General features: G+C 41.9%; 3 protein-coding genes across 8 annotated transcripts in view; 1 reads left to right on the top strand and 2 right to left on the bottom strand.

The window, feature by feature from the left end:
• Positions 1–1056: 1056 nt before the first annotated feature.
• nadkb (NAD kinase b) lies at positions 1057–9063 on the bottom strand. 2 transcript variants are annotated; one of them, XM_028426893.1, is made up of 12 exons: positions 8908–9063; positions 7677–7970; positions 7487–7570; positions 6828–6957; positions 6113–6221; positions 5664–5749; positions 5324–5426; positions 5060–5235; positions 2658–2757; positions 2418–2575; positions 2117–2199; positions 1057–2013 (listed from the first exon to the last, which is right to left on the bottom strand). In XM_028426893.1, exons 2-12 carry the CDS (start codon positions 7967–7969, stop codon positions 1854–1856), a joined length of 1482 nt encoding a protein of 493 aa, XP_028282694.1. In that variant the 5' UTR covers position 7970; positions 8908–9063; the 3' UTR covers positions 1057–1853. The 2 variants fall into 2 exon arrangements, with proteins under 2 accessions (XP_028282694.1, XP_028282695.1); XM_028426894.1 differs by having other exon boundaries at positions 7487–7567.
• On the top strand, positions 7859–17322 carry gpr160 (G protein-coupled receptor 160). Of its 5 annotated transcripts, XM_028426897.1 has the most exons (3): positions 7859–7997; positions 8417–8457; positions 15181–17322. In XM_028426897.1, exon 3 carries the CDS (start codon positions 15226–15228, stop codon positions 16132–16134), a length of 909 nt encoding a protein of 302 aa, XP_028282698.1. In that variant the 5' UTR covers positions 7859–7997; positions 8417–8457; positions 15181–15225; the 3' UTR covers positions 16135–17322. The 5 variants fall into 5 exon arrangements, with proteins under 5 accessions (XP_028282698.1, XP_028282699.1, XP_028282702.1 ...); XM_028426898.1 differs by lacking the exons at positions 7859–7997; positions 8417–8457 and adding an exon at positions 10684–10976; XM_028426901.1 differs by lacking the exons at positions 7859–7997; positions 8417–8457 and adding an exon at positions 11116–11296.
• Positions 17323–17598: 276 nt separating this feature from the next.
• Positions 17599–26594, bottom strand: part of skila (SKI-like proto-oncogene a) — a 28657-nt gene continuing 19661 nt past the window's right edge. Inside the window, exons 4-7 of the mRNA XM_028427152.1 lie at positions 25718–25860; positions 23502–23854; positions 22602–22832; positions 17599–21886 (exon numbers count right to left, since the gene is read on the bottom strand). Of these exons, the coding sequence (XP_028282953.1) occupies positions 21632–21886; positions 22602–22832; positions 23502–23854; positions 25718–25860 (982 nt within the window). The 3' untranslated portion in view covers positions 17599–21631. The remainder of the gene's footprint in view (positions 21887–22601; positions 22833–23501; positions 23855–25717; positions 25861–26594) is intronic.

Here is a 26594-nt window from a genome sequence, read left to right as displayed (position 1 = left end):
CACAATTCAGTCCTGTCTCGTCTTGCACAAGCTGTCGTATGAAAACAGTGGGCATAATTTTTGAATCCACTCGACCAGTTGAAGCTGGCAATGGTGGTCCAGGAACCGAGGTCCAAGCTGTTCCTTCTGGCAAGAAATGTCTTAGAAGCTCTTTTTAGTCATAGCAAGGATTATATTTAAATATAAACATAGAAATGTATCATTTATATATGGATTCTATTGATATATCAAATATTTACATACAGTACTTAATGTCCAGAATTTGTCCCTTCTTTTCTTTTGCATTCGGTGCAAATGTCCCCGCAGTGTCTATTTTTTGTTTTTATATGACCATACTCATTATTTAAAGGTGACACCTGGGATCAGAAAACAGTGGGATTAATTAATTATCTTTTGTCTTTCTGTATTTTTATTTTTCATGCTGATGTTTAGTGTATGACCTGGTCTAATTATGTGCTGCCACATTTGTATTTCTCTCACTTATCAAAGGTCATTAAACCAGTAGTTGGTTAACATTTACAGAAACCTACCAGCTCCCACACAATCTGATGAAATCCTGTTTTTGTTTTGCTCTAAAACTCCTGTAGGCTTTTTGTCCACTGTTATCCCACTGAGGTCTGTAACTCACTCGCCACCATGTCGTTGTCTTGTTTTGTTTTTCTTTCCCCAAACGGGCAAAGTGCATCTCTGTCTCTGAGCTGCCGGTGTGCCAGTGGCTGTACTCTGAATATTGACAAACCATTTTAGGAAAAAAAAAAAGAGAAAAATCATAATTCTCCCGATTGTTCTTGACTGTTGCACAGTATCGGTCTGTTGTATATTGTAGTATTATTACTCTCTATGCTGCTGCTTCTCATCACACATTTCTGGGGGAAAATAAAAGTGAAACTGTAAAACATACATGTTTTATCAATGGTCAAAAATTGTGTCTTTTGATCGCATAGTTGTCCACATTTGGATCAATATCATTCTCAAGACTGTCTCCTGTGATATTGGAGAATAATTTAATAAAATTGGATGTCTGGAAATATATCTGTATCTTATCATTGCAATAAAAACAGAGAAAGCACTTGAGTACTGTTTTTTTTGTTTATCTAAAATGAATCCATATTTGATAACATCTTGCAACATTGACTGATGATAATATCTGGATTCACACAAAGATTAACACGGAAAAGATTCCACATTTGACATTTAACAATCATGAGCATATGATAGCCGGTTTAATATTCTCTGCCTCCTTCCTTCTACATGCAGAAAAGGCAACTGAAAAATTGTTTCACAGCTACAAGGTTGTTGTTTGTACAGCACAAAAATCTCTTTGGTTAAGTCTGTAATAGAAATTAACCAGGTTCTTATAATTACGTCAATCTCCTTCTGGAAAATATATAAATATCACATAAATATGAGTAAATCCTGTATAAACACATTTACAGGTTAAGAATAAATGTCCGCTTACATAACTTCAGTGTTTTTTCTACCAGTGAGTTCAGGTCAGTAACATCTACAGCTTTTACACTTATCACTGCGTTGAGTGTTCAGAGAAAAATGAGGAGCTTAGAATGGTCGTCATCAATCACATTGCATTATTCTGTAAGTCATTGAGATCATTTCTAGGTGAGAAACATGCTTTCTCCATGGAAGCTGCAGACAAAGCAGCAGTGTGTGTGTGTGTGTGTGTCTGGAATGTAATGAGATGTTTACTCACTGTAAAACACTAAAAGCAGTTTAATCACATGCTATTCACAGGATGCATGTGCTCTATCCCAGTGAAGCTCATCTGTGAACAAACCTGATCCCTTTGTCCTTGCTCTGCTGCTGCTGTGCTCTCTCTGGGAAACACACCCTGGACTTCAGTTTTCAGTGTCAGAGGAGTCGGAGACGTCTGCCAGTCGCTCCTGTCTCTTGCGTACGTTCCAGTGCAAACACTGAGCCAGACTTTCAAACCAGTCGTACACCAGGTCATGACAACAGATAGACGGCACTGGGTAACAGGATGTGGTGATCTTTATGCTGAGAGTGGAAAAAGACACACAAAAAGAATCCTAAATTAAGGATGGGAAATTCTGTATACATAATCAAATAGCAACAGAAAAGGAAGGTTAATGATCTTTACCAGTCTCCATGCTGAATCTCCTGCCTCTTCCTGCCGTCAAAAGACACCCAGGCGGTGTTTCTGGCATCAGGAGACAGAGTGATCTGATTCAGGGGAGATAAGGACAGACTGTCAACTTCCATGTTGAAGACACTGAGTCTACAATCTTGTAAGCACCAGGCTGAGAAATCTAGCCAGTATTTTAAAGCGTCTGCTTTAGTCTATAGTCAATCCTATAGACTTCCTTGTTAAAAAGAAAATATATATAATTACAGCCTGAATTACAGCCCAAAAACAGTCTTCTCATTCGCAACAGTCTAACCATGAGCTCCACCCCAGCAGGGACTACAATGGGCCTGAAGGAGAGCGAGTGTGGGCAGATAGGAGTAACCATGATGGCCGGAACATTGGGGTGGATCATCGAGGCTCCAGCCGCTGCTGCATACGCTGTACTGCCAGTAGGTGTGGACACAATCACACCTGGAGGACATAGAGGAGAAGGAATGGGGTTCAGTTTCTACCTTACTACATGGCAGGGGTCAGCACTCAGCAGTCTGCTTACCATCTCCCTGAACTGACGTGATCAGTCGTCCATCGAGGTACAAGTCCACATTGGACAGGTAGGAGGACGGCCCACGATCCACTACCACCTCATTCAACACCTGCACAGACAGACAAAACCACAGTTAAGATTAGAGGGCCTTCAGCGAACACATACCTCCACAGAGGCTGCACAATCTCTTTAATCTGGGTGTGTAATGGTGATATATGAGCATGCGGATCTTGGAGAGAACCTAAATCCTCTTTGGGAATAATAAGGCATTGTACAAGGAAAACCATTGACTGACTGGATAAAATATGTTACCATAGTGCCACCTAAAGGCCAAATGCTAGAAATCTTTTCATGTATATGTATATGTTTACATGTGCTGTAAATGATTTTGGCAACTTGTATCCAGAGAATGAAAGGGTATATCAAAATAAAGGAAAGGCCTTTTGTTCAGGGTGACTAAATGTATCTAAAGAAAATGTAGACATGGGTGGTGTTATATAGATCTCAGAACCAATATATTGTAAGTCCCTGTTGGACCAATCATTGAGGCCAGTCAGACGGGTTATTATTGATCCACATGGTGGTGCTATGCACACAAAAATAATTTAATCTGTTTATGACTGATGCTCTGAATCCTTATCAAAATGTCTCTTTTCTAATATCATGCATTTGAAGATAAAATTAGGACAATAACAAAAAACTGAGCCACATATGTATGTGCTTCCTTTTCATGGACAGTAAATCTAATCAAAGCAGTAAGTGATAACATTAAGTCCTCCAGCAGCAGACACAGTCTCCCATTACAGACCGGCAGCATGCAAATCATGTTCCACACTCCAGTCAGTCATACAGGAAACTGCAGCACTGAGCTGTGACGTCTGACAGATGTGAGTCGACGTCAGCTGCGCACAATGCAAACATCCTGCTGGACGCAGCAGACGAGACGTGAGATCAGACTGGGGTGCAGGGACCATCATAGTCTTTAATTGATGTGACAAGAAACGCTGGGCTGGGAGGACAAAGAAGGAGTTACACTGACAAACTGCCTGTTTCCAGCAGTGTGACCTACTGTTTAGTTACAGTGTGCCAGACGGAGAGCATCAGGAATCATTAAATATCCATTTCGGCTGAGAATCCACTGCTGACGCCATGGTCTCCATAGCAACTGCCTCAACAGAAGTTCACAACATCCGACTCTCTCTCTCCCACATCTGCGCCAAGTGGCTTTATTATGACTGTTGTTATGGCAACCCTGTCTTGGCTGCTTTACTCAGCCATACGCATGTATACACACGCACACACAGCCAGTGTCATCACAATGACTTGCAGCACCACATTAATTGCCCTGGTCCAGACTTTTAAATCATTCCACTCGATAGTTGACCAGTCTGTCTACTGCTGTTCTAAAAAGCAGAACAGCAGTAACATGGGCACTTTCTGACCAAATATAGCCAATTTAAAAGTTAGTACTCCCTCTTTTAAGTTGAGGGTTTGTATAAAAACATGATGAAAATTCGTAATGGATCTCAGGATTAAACAAATATAACTTCAGCCGAACATCATACAAGGTTTTCTTTATTTAGCTAAAAATGTAGCCAAAAAGGAAAAAACTGCCCTTACTGCTCCCATAGGATCATAGAAGGAGAGCTGCAGGGGGTGCTGCTAATCAGCCTTTGATGAATTGATCACCAGCAGACCTCTATAAAAACATTTGAACAGTTTGCTGGTCTGCAGCATTTCCCAAGAGGGAAAGACATAAGCAACAGTGTAACACCACTGTACAGTGGTGTTGGTGAGGCATTTGTTGCTGCATCAGTCTTAAGCATGCTAAATGTTAACAAAAGCAAAAAAACACAAGAAACACAAGAAAGAATGACTGAGGTTCACAAAACAGCATCTGAACAAACCACAACACATCTGGAACAATGTCCTATGCTTGCACAACAAATAAAAGAACCAAGGTTTTGAAATGCCCTAGTCAAAGTCCAATGCTGTACATAAGTGAATGCCCAAAAAAGCCAATGAACTGAAGCAATGCTGTAAAGAAAAATTGATCGATGTGAGCGACCGAAGACAATTATTTCAAATTATTGCTGCTAAAGCTGACAAGCTATTGAATCATGGGGGGTACTTAGCATTAAGATTAAGAAAACCTTTATTTGAGGTTTGAGGTTGTGTTAGCCTGTTTATAACCCCTCTTTATTTGACCACATAAACTGTTAGGGTTAGGGTTAGGGTTAATATATTCTGAGAATAAAGCATGTGTAGCATCCAGAAGAGCAAACACTGGAAACAGGCTGTAATCTATACTCATCTAAGTTTCAAATTCAAGAATATACCCATACTGCCACTACTACTCAGCATCAAGACAAACTTTGACAAACTTGTCCACATTAAACCTTTTACCTCACCTGTAGCTGTAAGGTAACCTTGCCAGCTTCACTATTGGTGTGTCCATGAGGAAGGAGTCCATTGTGTTCCTGCTGTTGCTGTGGCTCTCTACTGTACAGCTGCTGCCCAGCTCTGTGAAGCATGTCCTTTACCACCTTAACCTTAAGACGGCTGCGCAGAGTAATGGCTGCATTACCTAAAAGCCCACAGGAAAACATACAACTTAATAAAACAGTGGGTACTCTGCAATAGTAAGAGTAGCTTTTTTTTATTAATATAGTTACCTTCAAAAACTTTGGCAACTTCAGTTTTGTATGATTCAAACTTGAAAGGTGTCAGGAAACCCAGAGAGCCCAGGTGAAAGGCCATAACTGGAGGGACGCTGCCCTGCAGGACAGAAACCACACAAAAAAACACTGTATATCTCACTCAGACATCCATTAATATAAGAAAAAACATCAAACAGAAAAAAGGAAAATGAAACAAAGTGATATCATTCTGACGACCTTGTTTCTGCTTTGATACGATCAATCCCAAAGGAGGCTAAAATGTATGAAAACATAAGAGTGGATCTCTTTTCTTTAATGTAAACAGGTTTTAATTGGTCTGCAGTGATTATAATACCTGGAAGAGGGAGGAGGCATACAGCAAAGTGCCATCACCACCCAGGCAGATGATGAGATCGATGCAGTCAGAGATATCATCATAACCTGAAGTCACACATAATCACAGCGCCATGTCATTATTATGCATTTTAAGACATTGATATGTGTCTATTAACTAGTCGAGAGTATTTACTAATAAATAGTTGGTAGTTTTTTGTTTCTGTACTAATATAAAACCATAGCCCAGATAAAAACTATGCCAAATTCCCACTGGTATGTGCAAGTGGAAACAGCAAGACAATTATAATTATAATTATAATTATAGCGGTGATATTACTGTTTTTTTTTACTTACTTAAGTATAAAATTGAATTACAGTGTTATTGTGAAACAGATATTTAAACATCACAACTAACACAATGTTCAATATTTGCTCTTCTACTGGTCAAAACAAACATTGGAGTCTCACCCTCTCTGAAGGTACACAGCTGATTGCGGATGGAGCCAAAGGTCTCATCCTTTGACAATGCAGCGTCATCTGCAACCCTCCGCTCCACATAAACCATCATCTGCTTCTCCTGACACACAAACACTTGCTTTAATGACGACAGCCAAAACACACAGACCTCTCTCTCAAAAGTATGTCCTTTTTAAAATACAGCAAAATAATCATGTGCCAAACGTGTGCAGCTGAACATGACAACGTTATTATGGAATGAACACTGGCTTGCTCTGACACTCTGGACACACAAAGTACAGCTGGTCTTGGAAACATGTGGTAAAAGCTGTGGGGAACAAACTATGACTTTCCCCTACATGTCTGGACCATTTCCTGGATTCTTTTTGTTCACTGTACAGCCTGTTCTCTAACATACTTCATAGCAGAAATATGAGTTTAGCTTGTTTCCCACAGAGGCCAGATGGGACTATAACCAGGACTATGTATTGAATTATTACTGAGAGACACAGAAAATATAAATTCCCATCTACAGTTTAAACCTCAATTAAGTTTGTGAATATATCTTTTCCTATACTAATATTTGCCATTTTACTGCACACTGTGATGCATGATGGAAGAAGCTATCAATATCTACCTCCTGAATCACACATTTAACAACAAAAGGTCATATTCTCCTTCTAGACATCAAATCAACTATAAAATACATTAAAAAACTGTCCAGTACCTCTACTAGAAATCTGCAGAGCTCCTTGAAAGGATCGACCAGACTCTCATCTCTGATTTTCCTGATAACAAGCACGTTGACTGGAGGTTTATTCCAGGTGAGCCTCTGGCTGGCTGGGTCCTGGATGTGCCTGGAAGACATAGAGTGAACTGTCAACTTGTAGCACTTCATATATCAGCACTTCCTTGAAGAAGGCAAGCTGCAAAGTCAAAAAAGTGTAAAGTCAAATGCAACACTGATACCAAGTCTACTGAATGAAAGGAAGATTTTTCCACATTCCTCAATCACTCAGTCATTCATTAACTGTAATGACACTTTGAACGTCTGACAGTCAAATTCCACACAACAGAAACAAATGCCCTCTCTCCCTCTCACTACTCTGTGTCTTTACCATTTCATTGTGTGGCGAATGACAGGCATTGTGCTGGTACTTGTGTGTTTTCAGATCAAGTCCAGGAAAACTCTCTTGAGATCAGGTGACAATATTCCTGCCTATATCTGTGGCCTGTTCCATAAGCCTTCCCTTTTTCATGTACCATCCAATCACAACAATCTCAATTTATCTTATCTGTCACAGTTACACAAACTTTTCAGAGTCATTGTCCTAACAAGCTGTTTGCACACACAAAGTTCAGTCCATTCAGCATTCTCATGCTTACATGACTGAAGTTGGGTTGGGAAGAATACAGGCTTTGGGTCCGAAGTGAGTGGCTGGGTACGGTCCATGTAGAAAATGGGCTCTTCTGTCAAGAGGAAAAAAAGAGCAGTGAAGACAATATCACCTCATGTCCCAAGCAGCAGAGTTGTGCCGGTGGCACAATGGACCAGCTGGTAACCTGCAGAGCAAACCTCTTAGGAGAGCTTTCCGCTGTGTCGCTCACTGAACCAGAGGGCTCCAAGTGCTCCTGTTGACCTGGCAACCTCCGGCGCTCAACCTCCCACAGCAGCTGTTCGTGACCATCCCCCCGTCGCTGTGACCTCTTCCCCTCCCGCCGTCTCCTTGGTGACTTAGACATGTGCTCCCTGTGCTTGGAGGACCTGGCTGACTCTGGCAGCTGACCACGGGGGCCTGAGGGTCGCGCTATGCCTCTGTCCGGGACTGCTAAAGGCCTTGATGATGCACTGGTGTCTGAGTTCTCCATTCTGCAGGGATGCAAGATCAAAACATCTGTAAATAATAGTTTAACATTCTAATTGTAAAAATAATTCAAAATATGTCTGAAAATGAAAAAAGTGGATTGCTAGTCTAAAAATCAGAGAACAAACCCCAACTAAAAGTGTGTGTGCTAATATTCCTCAGTTCCTACTTGTCACATGAAGATGGTCAGCTGCTTTTTGCTAACAACACAAAGTGCCACCTTTGGATCTTTAAGTTATTATCAGGGTCAGGTTCATTAGTTGTGAAACTGCCAGATGCAAAATAACTATTGTAAATGTTGCTTCCACTAATATACATTCCATAAATAACTGTGAAAGTTTACCTGACAAATCATAGATAAATGTCTCATTCATCCACACCATGTTTTGCCCAAGGGTATAAAATCACAGCAACTGGACTTATAGGTTTTTTTTCACTTGCCCCTTTTCAGAAGCCGCTCAAGGGAGTGAGGAAACATCCACAGATAAAACTGTAAGTCCAACTGCACTGATTTAAATTCCTGAAGTTTTAATCAGATTGTTTGATCAGATGATTGTGGAAGTGAAAACATGTCAATCAATGTCTCCTTTTGACAATCTTCGGTGTCGTCGGAGAATGAGTAGAAGTAACCTTTTTTCTTGGAACCTGACCAAAACAATCAACTATTGGGAAGTGGTTGACTGAAGACTTATCTCACTTTAACCAGATGTCACGTGTTATTCGCCACCGTTACTGTGGACACATTTTAATCTAAGAAAACTAAAGAAAATGCGCTGGTGTTAGCTTCATGTGACACAAAACAATAGGGTAACTGTCATAAATAACGGCCGTCCCTTTCGGCATTGTAAACCTTTGATTTGTTGACAGCTAACCTCACCTAGCAATTAGCCAAAGAGCTAACCGGGCAGACACACTGCAAAAGCGAACAAAATGAAGCCTTACTTTATCACAAACAAGGAAACAAGTTCGTGTCGTTATTAGTTCACGAAGGTTCGGGTGTCTTTAGACCCGTCTTGTCGTGCATTTAAAGACAGACCATGCTAAAAAAGCCAAAACATTACAAAACAGTACGTGACCGGGGAGGAAGTGACGTTTCCTATTGACTGCCGCTCATTATGATTACAGCGCCCCATGTGCCCCTATCGGCCAGATTCAAAACTACAGCCAAGTGCAATAAATGCTGCAAAACAGAAAAGGAGCACACACACACACACACACACACACAATTTTCAGATGATGTTACCAGGTCAGATGTTGCAGTAACAATTAAAATGGCTACTATATTGTGGAGTTTAAAAGGCTTGACAACACAAAACCCCCTTAAAGCTATCACAGACACCACAACAAATACAACAAAGCCAATCATATGAGATTCCCAACATTAACACCATCTATAACCTGTTATATTTTGTATACTATGTCCAAATATGTCTTCTGCCCTCTGGTGGATTACTCATGTACAGCAAAAAAAAAGGCAGATCATTGAGGGCTGCATCCAAAATGGCTGCTTTTCTAAAGTGAATCAAATGTCTGGCAGGACTTCATTGCTAATACAGGATCACCTATAGTTAATTATAATTCAATATTGGAGCTATTATATTTAGTTCAAATTTCAGTTGTTATGTTGTAGGAAAATTAATATTAAAATGAAAAATAAATCAATACATATATCTGTAAATCCACCCAAGCTCATGTTTTGTATTTCATGATACAATGTGTGTCATAATAATACAGTGTTAGAAATTATTACTGAAATAATGGTATCTGTAGATCTACTAGAGCAGCGGTCCCCAACCTTTTTTTGCACCACGGACCGGTATCATGTAAAACAATATTTTTACGGACCGGCACAGAAAAAAATATATAAAATAAAAACAAAGTGCATACAATGACAACTTACTCTTATGCTTAATTAGTGGGAGCCTTTGAGCTTTCTCAGCAATGAGGCGGTCCCATCTGGGGATAATGGGAGACAATGACACCCGAAGCGTGTTTCTTATGTCCAGTCCACTCCGTCATTTTGTTTTGGCCGTCATTAATTGCTTCTGTCCTTCTTGTTCACGTTTTCTTCTTTCAAAAAACTCCATGGCTTGTCTTTTAATGCAGGGTGCTTGGTCTTAAGTGCCAAAGCAGTTTTGAAGGCTTCGCCACATGTCACTCAGAGCGGACTTGGTGTGTGAGAATCACCTGTTGTAATAAATCTGTATTTTAAATAGGACTCCTGATATAGTCTTTTAAATGCGGGTTTCTTTTTCTTTGAAGGGGTAGGCTCCTCTTCTTCTGTCTCCTCGTTAGGCCTTTTCCCCTTTCCGAAGAAGCTCTCCAAAGACGTTTGTTTTTTATTTATTTTTGCTGCTTTTAGGCTTAATTTTGGGGCCGTATCCCGTGACCGAGACCAGCGTCTGCAGGTGCTTAAAGGCACAGGCGGATGAATCTGATCGATTTATAAATGAAACAGCTTTCAGACTCAGATAATGAATAATATATTTTTTTGCTCAGTCGTTCTGTGCGGCCCGGTACCAAATGACCCACGGACCGGTACCGGTCCCCGGCCCGGTGGTTGGGGACCACTGTACTAGAGGAAGTGATGTACATTTAAACAAACACACCACTAGGAGTCAGTAGTTTCTTAGAAATCAAGATTATTTTTGATTGATTCTTTTTAATTTCCACACGTGTTCTCTTCTTTTTGTGGGTTTTTTTTTTTTAACGCTGAGCCTGTTTGACAGGATAATTCACAGGATTGTTTGTTTTATCTGACAGTTAATGTCCACTTGCTCTCTATTTTATGTCTGCTGCATTCCTATTAGACCACAATCACAGGTCTACTGTGTGCTTTGTACCTTGTACATAACCAAATCTTGGAGACCATAGAGCTGACATACTCAGTGATGTATCACTTCCTTTCTTCTAACTAACCACGCCTACTAAACCACTGAGAGCAAACAAACACACAGACTTGCGGCTGATGTCAACATCAGACGACTGCTTGCACTCTCATACTTTTAAAGGTAATTGTGGACTTATTCTTCTTCTTGTTGTTTTGTGTCATAGTCAGTGCTGCAGAAGGATTTGATAAATCTTATCTTCATCTTAAATTCAGTTGCTTTATAAGTATAGTGCCACAGAAGAAGAAGGAAGACAAATGAAGTGAAAATGCTTACAGAAAACGTTCCTTATGATGCTTACACTGTTTTTTGCTCAGCTTTCTGTGTGATAGATGCACTGCAAGTGTGGAGTGGGACTTTCTTTTGTCTTAAACCTGTTGAGCCTGGGCAGGCGGGGCTACCTGTGTGCTGTGTTACGTGTTCACTGACAACAAAAGCAGAAGGTGAGGTCTGTGGCAGCACAGCTGGAGCCTCAGTCAAACAGCTGGTTTACAAACAGACAATTCATGAATGCTCTGTTGTACTAGTGTGTGAATGTTTCATTTTAAATATTTTGTCCTGGACAAAGATACATTTTCCTTTTGAGCTTCACAGAGTCAAAAAGAACTGATTTAGCTCAAATGTTCAACCTGTCATTACATCAAACAGTGGCAGGACGAGGGCTGCTGTACAAGCAGCAACCATAGACCGTATATAAAAGATAGACGTAGACGTCGTGACGTCACCCATTGGTTCGTAAAACCCCTGTTATGAAGCCTCGACTTTCGTACTTCCTGGTCGCCATCTTGACGTTTTGGAGCCAGAAGTAAACTAGAGGGCGGAGCTGGGAAGCAGCCGCCCGGCCGGTGTCTAAGCTAACTTTTACAGACTTGCTAATATTAGCTTTAGCTTTATAGCTAACTGTAGAAGTAGCTGTACGCTGCTGTGCCGTGTGCATAAATACACAGTCTCCCTCTTTAAATAAATACCTAACAGTAGCTCTAAACATGATGAAGTTGCCTTTTCAGTCACCGTTATTGGTACTCACCACGAAACTGATTGTATGAAGAAAAGCTAAGTTGTTAGCCTCCTCTGTAGCTGCGTGCTGCTTCTGTGCTCTCTCAACAACAGAGCGCCTACCTTTAAACTTTGCCGTTATTTATGCTGCAACTAAATCATTTGTGTTAATATTACTGTGGTTTTATTCAGTGGAATAAAATAGGGGAAATTATATAAAAAAAAAAAAAAAATAAAATCTAACATTTACAAAAATCAGATCGTTTATGTTTTGGACATCGTGGCGCGGGCCAGGTTGAACATTGCTGAGGGCCGAATTTGGCCCCGGGGGGCCTTGAGCTTTAGATGCTGCGTCAGGTCAGACACTGTATGAAGTATCATTGTTCCTCCAGTTTACCGTTTCTACTTAATTTATAGTTGGTATTAGGAGTTATTACTGAAGATCCAGATGTCCCCTATAAATATTTTGTTTACACTTTACTGTACATTCATTCATTCCTCACATCCTGTCATTTCCAGTTTCCAGTGTTTTGAATTTTCACTGGTTTGAATTTTACAATGGTAACCTACAAATTACAGAAATTATACAAGAACATATTCATGAAGGCTTCAGTGGTAATAAAATACTAGACTTCATTTGCTTATTTAAATCCTCATCAGTAAAAAATGTTTATTTTATGTTCCCATCTAACGAAAGCTCAAAAGAGAGACGTTATTAGTTTATTCTTTTTTATGGCGAGTGTCCTGTAAAATCCACACGCTAAATGTGTCAGCCAAGGCAAGACTCTTTGGAATTTATTTAAAAAAAAAAAATGCTTTCTGTGCTGCTAAAACTGAGCAGGTTGATGTAAAATTCATTTGAGAATCACAAATGGTGTCAGTGGCGTCCCGATGATAAGATGAAGAGCGCTACTCTCTGCTCTTCCTTCCGCTGGGAGAGACAAGAGGAGGAGAGAACAGATAAGATAATATAGTTAGGTATTTGCTGCATGTGGGCAGGTAATGAGAGCAGCTGATATTCTATAACATAATGTTGTTAAACATCTTACACTGCAACACCGACATAAAACCTGGAGCTCGGGACTCTCAGCTGCAGACAGGTGAAGTCCAAACACAGGTGTGCACAGGTGGGGAGCGTCCTCATCCTCTGAACAACACAAAGGGCTGATTCAGCAGGCTGCAGACTTTATTCAAAGTGTGTCACCACAGCAGGGTGCAGCTCTATTAATACATATAAATACGACATTAATAATACAGCACATGTGACGCCACAGTGAGCAAAGCAGAGGCCGACACTACAGACTAAAACACATCGTTATTAGGATGCTGTGAGCTGACAGTTATATTCACGTTTAAACATAGACCTACATTAATGCACACTGACTCAGCACACTTTGTTTTAACTAACCAAACGCCGTCTGCTCACTGTGAGCTTTTTAAACCGGACTTTTAATCAGGCTTTGACTGAGCAGCTAACTTTACATGAGTCATGTTAGCTAGCTAGCATAGCTAGCAAGGAGTCCGTGAAATTAACATTATGTGTCAGAGTCCTGAACGTCTTGTGAAAAACACAGAATAAACCTTACTGCTTACATGACAAAGAGTACATTAACATTATTATAAAGCGTTCTTAAAATATACTTTTAATTACCTTACCGAGTTTGAATCCACCAAGTGTTTGAAGAACGCGGCATAATCCTATTTATCGCCTAATATTTTTTTTTATTTAACACATTATTTTTAGCTGGACCACCAGATCACCTATAAGAATAATAAACATGTAGCGAATGGCACCACAATGACCGGTGGAAGATTTGTTTTAACAGCGTTTTACATGAAAGAAAACAAGGCCAATGCGGAAGTGGCTTTAAGCTGCAATGCAGCCGTCCGCCGACAGGGGCGGGCTCCGACAAGCCCCTGGCTCCATGACGTCCATTCAAAAAGGGACACTTTCTTTCATTCTGTCAGGATAAGTGCCACAACTCTAGTCCACATGCATTCGGAGGGACATGGAAGAATAAGCTAGCAGTTAAATAAAGGTAGGACAGTAATTGGAACCTAAAGTGTTGTTTTTCTGTGAAAACTGGGTGCAATATTTAGTCAGGTTTCATAACTGATTACAGTCTGTGTTTACATGTACTGCTCCCTTTAGAGTCAATGAACTGAGGACCTGCTGCTGGTCTACAGAAGGTTAACCCCTGTGACATTCAGTCTTTTATAATAGTCTCTGCTGAGCTTCCACAGCAATCCAGAAATCTGTGGGCTCTGTCACCAAAGGGTCGGCCTGTCTCTAAAGCTTGCACACCCTCATACAGCAGCGCTTCTCTACTTATTTGTGCATAAAAAGACCCCAAAATACTGACAACTGAGGAGGATGTAGTCAGGCATGAACAAAACAAATGATCTTTAACACAGAGTGATTCTAAAGTGTCTGCTGTTCTCATCAAGTCAGGAACCATTTGTGAAGCGAGTTACTAGAATATGCACACATTACAGGGGAGTGTGATGACTGAATCTGAGCAGTCAGAGAGATCATGGAACTTCTCATTACAGTTTCTCCATTAGCAGCTTAAATGACTCAGCTGGGAATATCTGGGCTCTCATCAAAGGCACAGCCCTGAAAAACAAACAGATGGGTTAAGCTCGCTTATACTGGGCGGTGTCGGTCCATAGTTCATCTGATGTCTGCTGGTGTTAATGCTGAAAGCAGGAAGTTAAATACACTTGAAGTGCAGAATGACAGTTTTTTTGGTGCGCTTTTAAAAGGTAAAGACGGCTGTTGGAATTTTTTCCATTTTCTTTTTCATTGTGTGCAGTAGTTATTGCACTTGAGACTTTGAAATGTGAAATATACAAATGCTGCATTTTAAGCATTTAAATGGTTAAAAGGCAGCTTTGTATGTGTGCATGTGGGGGAAATGTTGTACATGTGTATGTTTGAGGTGCTATACAGCCTGTGAGACGCCTGTTAATATTTACACCTGCTGCTTGGGAACATGGAGCGATGTGTGAACAAGATGATGATCTCTAAGGAGACAATAAAGAAGTCTCCAGAGAGTTCCACAGGAAGGGCATCGTTTATCACACCGTGGCTTTTGCAAGAGGTTCGGCTGGATGATCTAGCTTGAATTTCATTTGTTGTACCTGTGACAGTCAAACATCATTCTTATTGTTTCAGTTAGTGTCATTTTTTTATCAATCCAGTGAGATATTAAACCCTGAAAACACATCGTGATTGCAGAAATTCAACAGTTCCTGTTCATACTGCCCCCCTGTGGCTGAGCTCTGCACAACACTTATCTACCATAAATGTCTGTTTCGCCTCCTGCAGGTGCATCAGAGTCTCCATGATGGCGCACAGTTAAAACCCTCCACCATGTATGTCTCCATCACCTCCATCTTGCTCAGTACGGGAGCAAAATGTCTGCTCAACTGGGCCCTGGTGTTCCTCCAGAGGAAGCACATGTTGAGCAGCTTCCTGGGAGTTTTCAGCGTGTCCCTGGCCGTCGTTGACACTGCCCTGACCCTCACCGTCAGCAGCCTCTACATCTGCAGTGACACATACGTCGTCCTGCTTGGCCTGCAGCTGACCAAATATCACATATGTCTGCTGGTTCAGATTCTGGAACAGGTATACAGGGCGTTACAGTGGCCTGTGGTCGTCATGGCTGGTCTGGACCATTTATGCACAGTGAGATTTCAAGCTGCACGCTCCAAAACCAAGCTGCTCATTTACTTGTTTTTGCAAAGCTTCCTGTGGTGTGTGGCTGTTGTTTATGTCTTTCGACTGTCTGACTTCATGCCAGTCTTGGAGGATGTTTCCCACGAGAGGATGCACAGATGCTGGGTCTATCACTCTGCTTATACTCTTCAAATAGCCTCCATGCTCCTCCTGACTCTGGGCTGTGCTGCACTGTATGCGTGTCGTCCTCGTGTGCTGAGCTGCTGCATCCTACAGAGATCACTGAGTAATCCTGCTTTGAACGACCAAACTGCTACGTCTTGCTCCAAGAGAAGTTTGGTTCAGCAAACACTGTGTGTGTTCGTCAACACTTGGACGCTCTTCCTGGCAGCTCTGGCCGTGCTCCTGCTACCTGCGGGAATACCCGCATACCTGGATCTAAACATGGCCTGGCTCTGCTTCCTGAACAGCCTTCTAATAGCGTTTGTTTTATGCGCAGCCTGTCCAACCTCGCAGCTATCGCAGAACTTGGCTGTAGTTCCTCCAGACAGTTTTTGTGAGTGGAGGTTTAATTTTAGCCCGGCTGCTGAGGACAAGGCATGACTGCACAAAGGTAGAGCAGGAGACGAGGTGACATACAGGGAATGATCTTAGATCTAAAGATATTCCTATTGCTTTCTAGGGAACTACACATCAAACTAAATGATCACATCAACACGATGCATATATACATTCATTATTCCTGTATGTTATGGAGTAGATACACACACAGTGTATGACAAACACCTGCAAGCTCGATGACTTCTGCCTCAATCAGCTGGGCTCATTAGTGACTGTTAGCATGCCAGTATGCTTCACTACACATATGTGCAGGTCAGAGCGCTAACTATGCTGCTAAGAATCCTCATATATCATCTTTTACAAGTTACATTCCACATGGAGGTATTCAGCAGGCGGCCATCTTTGTTTAGATTTGGTGCTTTTGGTACTAGTAGAAGATTTAAACCAATTTTATCATCAAGTGGAAGAAATATTTTTCAGGTTATCAGACTAGTTTGAGGATTATGTGAATGCTGTCAAAACACTTAATTAAAAAGTTTAAGTGGTTAATTATCTTGTAGAGAAACTGATTGTTAGCTCTGTGTAACATGAATACATGCAAAACAGGAACGAACTGCTGCTAGAAAAAATATCTGCCATATATCTGCATATAGACTTTGATGTTATAAATGTGTTACCATGCTAACATTAGCATCGCTAAGGGTGCCAGTGGCCTTCATATATCACCGTTTCTAACATGTGTAACTGTTTTGGATCAGGATGCCTGTTCGTTTCCAGACGAAATGAAGTTGAGTTTAGAACTTTATTTCTGTTGGTGTGTTTAGTCCAATCCCCACCTGTACACCAGGGACACGACTGTTCTGGACAATGAAAGAATGGACACAGAGACTATGCATGGATGGGTTCTATAAAGCTTCGGTTGAGCATTTTAACATTAGCCTCAGCCTCAAGTGGCCAGTTTAGGAACTGCAGTCTTTTGCACTTTTGTTGACTTTTTTTCTCAGGTTGTTTCAAAGGGAGCACAGAGAGGCTCAGCTTTGATGAGAACCTCAAACTGTGGTGTTTGCAAATCATTTGTGGAGACCAGTGTGTTAACTTGAAGCAGCACGGTCTCACAGCCTTATGTTTACATTTTGAAGACTGGACTTACCAGGCAGCTTATTCTAAGTTTTTATGTTTTGCTTTCTACATTGTATGTTTTCTATGCAGTTTATTATTTTTGTTAATGATCCCAACTATAAAGAAAAATGTTTGTCTATTGATTTTATTCATATTATGAATATTTTTTGTTATTAAATGTATCAAATGTAAAAAAAAGAAATCATTAAAATGATTTGTTTTGACCCTCTGAAGTATATTGATTTGTGATTATCTTGATTTTTTATAATCTATATTCTATAATCGTGCATGTTTACCTTGAAGCTAAATAATATAAAATTAATAAAGCTTTTTTCGCATGTGACTAAGGAATATTGGCCTTACGGCCAGAAAAGAAAGAGACAAAGGTTTTTGACACTACAGAACTTTACTTGAATTTGATCCAAGTTCATTGTCTATACAGGGTTTATGTACAAGATCTGAAATCAGGGAAGGGCAAAAACAGAAAAAAACAAACACTAGATAGAACTGAGGTATTAGCTAAAAGCATTTACAGGTATGTCATTTACTAGTAAATATCAATGATGATAAACAGTTAGAGATGCAGTGTCTTCTGCTTAAAAAACATCTTTTTATATCACAACATGAGGTAGGAGAACAGTGTCTCAATTCATGCAAGAACAAAAGTCTCATCACACTGTAGTATTGGCAACGTAGTAGTAGTAGTATGCAATGGTCATACACAGACACTGCGTTTCATGTTTCAGAACAGCATCAAGGGGGAAAAGGTTCTTTTTAGCAAAGCTGTTGATTTTTTTCTATCTCTCTCTCTCCTTCTATAACAGAATCTGTATAAATTAAATCATGGTAACCACCAGTGACCATTGCAGCTCTACTCCCAAGAATAATTACCGGCTGAAAGTTACACCACCCAACTACAAGGTCAACCGCCCGCCACACCTCAGAAGACAAGTTCTCTTCACGTTCAAGTGAGCCAAGAGGCAAATGCTTCTGTTAAGTCCGCTATTCAAACGTGTCTCCATAGTGACGAGCGGCTCCCTTTACCTCGTTGGGTATAATTCACACCAGTAAAAATTCTGTACAAATGATTTCCAAGCTCTCATAACACTGCAAAATGAAAAGAAAAAAAAAAAGCCCAGCACGCCGTCTTAGAAGGGATTTTCTCTCCTATGACCTTTTTCAATAATGGTGTACAAGCAAAGAAGATAAACAGCGCCCTCTTGTGTATAAAATGCAAACTACTAAGAAAGTAAAAATTACAGACTTCCATTAAATATCTGCTCATTGTTCTGCTGAAGAGGTAATAAAAAACTCTATAATACTGATTATCTTCTGAGTGACGAGGATATTATTTATATATGTTGTTGAATCAGAAAACAGAACCGCACATCCAGAGCTACATGAGCAAGTTTCTCTCGTTCCCTTTTTTCAAAGCTGCTGTGCTTTTTTAGTCAGACATGTTAGGCCAACACACACACACACACACACACACGGACACACGCACACAAGTTCCAAATTCAGGCGACGATTTCTTCATAATCTGACTCTTTAACTTTATATTCAGCCAACCTCGGTACCATTAATGATATAAAACTTGCACATGTTCAATATTCATGCAGATGAGCCATCTCAATAGTCTGTGGGTAACGTGGAGGGAAACTTTTCTTTTTTCTTTTTCTTTTTTTTTTTTCTACAATAAACAGATTGATAAAGTGGCCCGGTGACACAAAATGTAAAGGGGCAGCGATACATGCAAAAAATGATATTTTTTTCCCCCAAAATGCATTTTTTCTTAAACAAATTCTCAGTTTAGTTTAGGTATGGTTTAACAAAGAGGGAAAAAAAAAGCTTACATTACACATTAAACAGTCTGTTGATGAAATCCACAAAAAAATTGCATCAGTTCAGAAAAAGGGGGTAGAAGTGTGTAACAAAGAATTCTTTTCCTATTTTGCCATCATCCTGCGTCGTGTCTTAATAAACCATGCGTCTCAATCCCCCACATCCATCCAACAAAAGTCAAATTCTGATACCTGCAAAGATCGTTTTTTTTTTTTTAGATATATAAAAGAAAGAAAAAAAAACCTTCGGCCTAACTGAAGCCTTAGTTCTGGTCCAAATGATATAACCTTTTGAAGATTATTTATATAAGAACAGTTAATATATTAATGACTACTGTATTTACAAAGTGAATATAAATCTTTAGTTAATATGTTAAATATTTTCTTTCATAATTTCAATAAAGGTTTAAATGGAGCAACCGTAGAGTGTACATATGCAGTATGGGTTTGATTTTACTGGCTTGCACCTGCTTTATATGACTTTTATCAACAAACCACAACTGTACTCTGCCCGGTCCTTAAAGTCTGTTATTGTAAAGGGAAGCTGTGTTAAGAAAATCTGCATCGAACAGGATGGAGCACAGTGGAATGTCTATCAATTTGCATTTATAGCAGATGCATAAAAAAACAAAAAGCTCAAGAGTGTAGCCGATCCCCTTAAACACACAATTATTTACACACACATGTGCACGCACACACACACTCACTTACAGGGATCTTCTTAGTGGCAATAAAAAGCGCTTTTGCCTGGCAACTGACACAATAAAAGTCCTCATTTCCTTTAGCTGTACGTCTGCTCGCTCTCCTGGGCATCTACAAAACGCTGCGAACCCCACCCCCCCAGCTGATGTGGAGATGGATCGAGGGACGAGAGGAGGAGGTTGTTGGGAGCTGGGAGATCCTATACAGCCTCACCCGAGGGTGGGCGAAGGGCCCCAGACAACAACAGCTGCCCCCATTCTGATGGCACAAAACAAAACAAAACAAAAAAAAGGGTTCCCCCGGTACCCCTGGCGTCCGGGCCACCCAGCCTGCCGCAGGGGAGAGAGTGCGCCGGTCCTGCCTCCCTTACCCAGTGCTGTTTGTTCAGCCAGGCAGAATAACGGTAAGCAGGAACCCAAACCACTCTGGACTAACTCCTTTCACCTGCGACCCACTTTCTTAGATGACTCTCCGACAAACAGGGTGGGGATAAAAACTGTCTGCTGACAAAAAAAGAAGCCCCCAAACGAGGGACAGCCTGCAGCTTAGATCATCTGCTGGGAATGCTGGGGCCATTGTTTTGCCTGAATGCCAACACACTCGAGTGCATGCAGACATGTAAGGACGACCTGTGTATCACTGTGACACAGTACAGCTAGTAATGCTAGTAAGCTCTGCCTTTCTTCGACTTACTTAGAAATGCTACAGCAGCTCAACCCAGCCCCGGTGTCCAGACACATTCCTTTCCCAGGGGATTCTGGCTGGTGGTGGTAGTGGTGGTGGGGGGGGGGGCAGCGTGTTAAGTGCGTAACACTGCTCATTAGCTTCTTCAAGCCAAGCCTGAAAAGAGCACAGTGTTTCCTGTCTAGCCTGAAGTGGGTTAAAAACCACAGTGTTGAGGAACGACGGCGCAGGTGATGGAAGGTGTGAGGTCTCCAGTAAGGATCAACCGGCAGACTGTTTGGTCTACGACAGGAGGGTCCAGGTGCTGCCCAGCAGAGCGAGGAGGAAACCAGTTTGTGTTAGCAGCAGCTGTGGTCCAGGCCAGACAACTTCCTAGCTAGCTACCTTGTAGGTAGGGTGTGGAGAGAGGGGGGGGGGGGGGGGGGGGGGGGGGCTCACACTCAAAACACTCACTTCAAGTTCAGCGTCACTATTGGCATATTTTCATGAGGTTTTACGACATCAGCAAAATGTCTTTTTCTGTACAGTAAAGGTCTCTCTCCTCCATAAAGACTATGTTTTAACATGTTATACTTTTCTTTCTGTTCTTATAAGGAGAAAAAAAAACTGTTTTGAAATGTCCATGCAGTTTCCTGCAGTCGCTGGTACTTGAGCATTTAACGTAGAGAAAGGAGAAGGCACGCGACCAGGCCGTGTTATGTGTCCATGGGCACTGGCTGCTGTGCCAGGTAGTAGCATGATGTGACGTCCACGAGTCAGTGTCTTAATATCTCAGTCATTATCTCCAGAAATCACAGAGCAGGGAGGGAGGAAGAGGAGAAGGAGGAGGAGGAAGGGGATAGTGATGGGATGAGTTGGTCTCTACTTGACCAAACTCCTGTCTGTGAAGCAGCTGTTTGTTCATAAAAACTATAAATTAAATCATACATGCCCCCAAAATCTTTAAATACTGCTGAAAGAGAAAAAGAGGGAAGCAAAAAAAAATAAAGAATAAAAAAACAACTAAGTGATATCGCAATTACAAAAACAAATGTCAGTCCTACACTGAAATAAAAATGGGAGGGGGAACTTAAAAAAGACTTTCTGCTCCAGGCCGATTTGTTTGTGTCTGTAGAGTTGGCAAAGTGTTCAGTAGAGAGGAATGAGGGGGAACAGGGGGAGGTGCCTGGAGGAGGGGGGTGGGGGGGCTTCAGTTACTTCTGGCTGGCCACCGGGGCCTCTGAGATTAAAGAAGAGCAGGGCGGGGAGTGGGCGTTAGGGGGTCCGGTGGAAGGGGTAAGAGGAGGAGAGGGGCTTCCTCCCATTGCGCCAGACAGGGCCATCTGCTGTTTGAGCTGGGCGATGGTGCGCTCCAGCTTCTCTCGTGCCTCACGCTCCCTGCGCAGCTCCTCCTGCAGCTCCTGCCGGTCCGCCTCTGCCCGCTCCAGCCTCTGACGCAGCTCCGACAGCTGGGAAGAGAGACACGGAGGCATGAGGCCAAGTTATGACTTACAAAACATCAGTCTAACACAGCGATCTGTCACGTCATGTTCTTTGAACCAAGATTTAATATTACAAGTGTTAAACGTTAAATATTTATGCATTTTTGGATTATTGCAGTCCTCATTTTCTATCAAGACCCACAGCAATCGAATGAAATTAACATGTACGAAGACACCTGAGACAATCAAGGTGCCATTATTTCACAACTCTTTGGTTCAAAAACATGTTTAAATAAAGGTCTGGCCTGCATAAGCTAACAAACATATATATATCTCTATATACACACCCCCTCTCCTGACTGGCAGAGCTGGGTGCCAGTGGGAGTGGGGCTTAAACAACAGACAGGAGAGGGAATACTGCTGTCCTGAACTCTGGCCAACATAACCAAGTCTATCTCATGATTATGTCTGTGGAAACCCAAACAAAGTTCCTCAGTGTGTGTGTGTGTGTGTACATTCCAGCAAAATGATTTCTTTGCGAGAGTATGTTTTAACCTTCTGTTCCAAAAACTGAACTGACTCACTTGAAATGCAAGTTATTTTTACATTCATAGTAATAAACTGCTGTTGTTCTGTGTTACCACTGTAGCGTGCTCTCATCCAGCGTGCACACGTCATTTTGACCGTTTCTAACGTCAGAAATCAATTTTAAAACCTCCATGTGTTCCCTCTGAGCTCATACCTGTGCAGTGTAATGGGCCTCTTGCTGGCGCTGTGCTCCCGGCTCGCAGGCGCAGGCCTGCTGTCGGAGCTGCTCCAGACGTGTCTCCAGCTCCAGCTGCTCCTGGCGGGCATGGCTGAGCTGCCGTGCCTGCTCGTTGTGCACCGCCTCCAGCTCGCAGCGCAGCTCTCGCTGCTCGGCGCTCAGCTCCCGAAGCCTCGCAGCTTCGCCCCCACGCAACGCCTCCAGCTCCTGGAGACACAGAGATGACCAAGTCATGAAAAATAACGATAATTATGTGATACTTCATTGACCCTAGCAGGGAGAGTGTCTTAAGATGCATGATCCCTTCCACGGAGATCATTCACCCTGATGTCATGGTTTTGATAGAATCAAAAACTGTATGACCTGTAACACCGCATATTCTGCAAGATTATGGATGAAGCCGGAAAGCAGGAAAAGTTTTGTGTATACATATTTTCCCTAGACATTTGTAACTATAATTTATATAATTAATTAATTATAATAATTTATAATTTAGTGGTCTTATTTTAGATTACAAATACATTTCTCTCTAAATCCCATTAGTGGGATTTTAGAAACGTAATTTACTAGTGGATGTGAAATTATAATGAAGGTCAACCTTTTGTTTTATTTGTCCAAACTAAAATTAAAGGGAAGTGTTTTATTTAGATGTTAGAGAAACACTGTGAACTATGAATTGTTTGGCTGATTTGTATTAAAGATGGCGGAACAATCTCATGCCGACATGTTTCATGGGATATAGCTGGAGGTGAGATGGAGGAGTCGGTAGAAGGTGAATGTCACCTCCACATCCACATGAAGGACACTTTTAATAGGCGGGAACGGTTATGGTCTGGTTTATCTTTGGCTCATTTATCTTTCCAGCCACTAACTCACCATTTCCAGCTGCAGCTGCTTGTGCAGGGTGGAGTTGAGCTTCTCCTGCTGCCTGCTGTACATCTGCATGATCTCCACAACGATCCTGTCCTTGTCGTCCTCCAGCCCCCCCACCACCACTGCAGCGCTGCTCGTGTCCTTAGCTGCTACTTCTGTTACAGATGACAACAACGACACGGGAGGAGGAGGAGGGCTGTGGGCGGAGACGTGGGCTGCTTTCTTGCAGCCTGGGCTGCTCGTCTCCATGGAAACTGCCTGGGTTTGGCATTCCCGCTCGGTGGCCGAGGCAGCAGTGGCACGTTGGGATTTGGCCGCCTCGGCGCCAGCAGCGACGGGAGGCGATGCGTGAAGATCTGAAGAGGGAGGGAGAGGAGGATGAAGGAAGAAGTTTAAAAAAGAAAAGAAAAGAAGAGGAGGTGGTTGAAAGACAGGAAGTGCGAGCCATGCTGGTGCACACTCCCACCCACGCTTAGTAACACCCTCGCACAGCCTCATAAAAGCTCACAGTTCTTCCATGAGCGTGAGAGCACACACATGCACAAGTACACAACAGCCGAGGAGCCAAACACTCGCCCACAAATTCTTTGTGCGTTTGCCCTCAGACACACACAGAGAATGGAGCCTTGTGTGGGCTCCTCCTTCACCCTGTCCCCTTCACTGTGGCTTTAAGGTGTGCATCATGGGAATCCAGGGTGGCAACATCAGAATTGAACCCGATTCAGATTCTTCAAATCTATGCTCGATTCCTGACCAACAACAATGAGACTGCACAGACATGCAGGCAAGTGATGATGGTGTGTGTGAAGCTTTGGCTCACAGACAGAAGAAGAAGAAGAAGAAGAACCAGTGACACAGCGAGCATAAGAACAGTGGGTTGTTTACTGATGGTAATGTATTCATACAGTATGTGTGTGACAGGAAACAGCATGGTCTCAGCGCAGCATGTCTGACACTGGAGAGGACACTCATTTACTGACTCAAGCTGGCTTTGCGCATGTACAAACACACTGACACACATACACACCCACATACATGCTCTGTAACAGCACACACAGGATAGAAGAAATAACAGGAGTGAGTCATTTGGTGGTGGATCAAAAGGAAATAAGGAGGGACGAGAGAGAGAAAGAGAGAGACGGCTACAACAGCAAGAGTGAAAGGCATGGTGCCGACTCAGAGAGGAGAGGAGGGGGTGGGTGACAGCAGACAGAGACAGAGAGAAGAGGAGATGAAAGAGACAAGGATGGATAGATGGATGGATGGAAGAGGAAGTGTAGGAGCAGACGGAGAGCCGACTCAGAGAGGAGATTGCTGCCAGGGAAAAAGAGGATGAAGGAAGTAGGGACAGAATAGTTGGGAGGAAAAAAAAGGGGAACGCCTGAGAGATACGAGCGAGAGAGACAGACGGGGTGTAACAATGGCTGACAAGACCATTCCTGTGATTCATCCTCTCCCTATATACATACACACGCGTCTTATTAATGCAGGCATCACATACATATACTTAAATGTGTACATGAAAGCAAACAGTGCAGAGGGGAGGTCACTGCCATTTACACCCCTCTTGTTCATTGATAGTTAGGTGCCCCCACAGTCTTTATATGAAGGTCAGTGCATGATTATGTGCATCACTGCAGGCCACGTGTGTGTGTGTGTGTGTGTGTGTTGTAAATTGTATGCTTACAGTAAGCACATGTCTGCTCTTTGAGTGTGTTGCATGAACACGATTTTTGCATGCTGTATGCATGTAAATTTCTTCTGTTTAATGTTTGTGTGTCATGTATTTATAGCAGCCATGTGTCTGTCATGTTTCTCTGTCTAATGTACATAAACAAGGGTGTTTATTAAACAGTAATTTAAGCTCAACACTCAAGTGTCTGCGCTGACTGTTTGTAGATACAAGAAAAAGCTTGAAGTTCTTTTTTTTCAGCTTCTGCATATAACCAATGCTTTATTATTTTGTTATTAGTTGCTCACTGATTTACGATACTGAACTTCTTTTTGCTTGGCACCCAGCTCCAGCTCTCTGCCACTCAGGAGAGGGGGTGTGAATGTGTGTGTACTTGACATTATGACTTTTAGTTGATTGTTTATTTTTTCCAGCGGTAAAGCATGATACAGTGAATGACCACCATAAATTTAAAAAAAATATTTCTTTTAAAGGAAAAAAAAATACTGGTACAATAATATATAAAGATTCAAATGAATTTACTGACCCATGGGTGGCTCGTCGTGGCCCATCACTCTGCGGCTGTAGTGGTGTTTGAGCAGTGCTCCGAACATCTCGGGGCTCATCTCCGCCTCCCTCCGCAGTGACACATTGGGAGCCACCATCTTATCGTACGTGTAAAGGTAATAACTGAAAGAGAGAGAGAGAGAAATGTGGAGAAAAAGAAGATTTAATCAAACATATAAAGACACTGTGGGTTTTAATAATGTTAAAGAGTAACTTTAATTGAATTCCCAGTTTTACTCAGATAAAGGTCTCTTGGCTATGCAAATATCAACTGAAGCATCTGTTTTTTTATATTATTCTAACCTTTGTGGTAGTAGAATGATTTCACATACTTTGCAGTAAAGATTGTAAAATGTTACGAGTTATAGACTTTGCAATGCTGATAAGCTGAAAAGCAGTGAATATGGCCCTGACAACAATAAAACACAACTGAACTCGAGCAACATTTTTCATTTGCCGTCTTGTTTTAGCCCAAAGTAACGAAGTGAGGGCGAGAGCTGAAAACACGGTGTGGAATATGGATATTTCTTATCATGTGTTTACAGGATCTCAGCTTAAACAGACCTTTTGGCTTATCACAAATGCCCAGGTACTGCGTACAACTGTGAGAGAGACAGTGTCTGTAGATGCTCTGAAGCCACTAAGCCAGCACTATCTGTCTATTCCTGGCTGCATGGTGGGAGACGAATGGATGGGAGGAGAGAGCGGGAAAGAGAGAGAAGCAAGGGATAGAAAAGGGGGAGGAGAAGAGAGCTGCACCCCTCCCCCACCAACAGTCCCCTCCAGACAGGGCTGAGGCTGGAGTAGTGAACTAGGTTAAGCATGACAGCTCAGTGGGACTCTGCCTGCACAACTAC

The sequence above is a fragment of the Parambassis ranga genome, chromosome 17, assembly GCF_900634625.1.
Source record: "Parambassis ranga chromosome 17, fParRan2.1, whole genome shotgun sequence".
NCBI classification, from domain to species: Eukaryota; Metazoa; Chordata; class Actinopteri; family Ambassidae; genus Parambassis; species Parambassis ranga.
The sequence above is the reverse complement of the archived record's forward strand: the minus strand, read 5'-3'. Positions and strand labels throughout refer to the sequence as shown.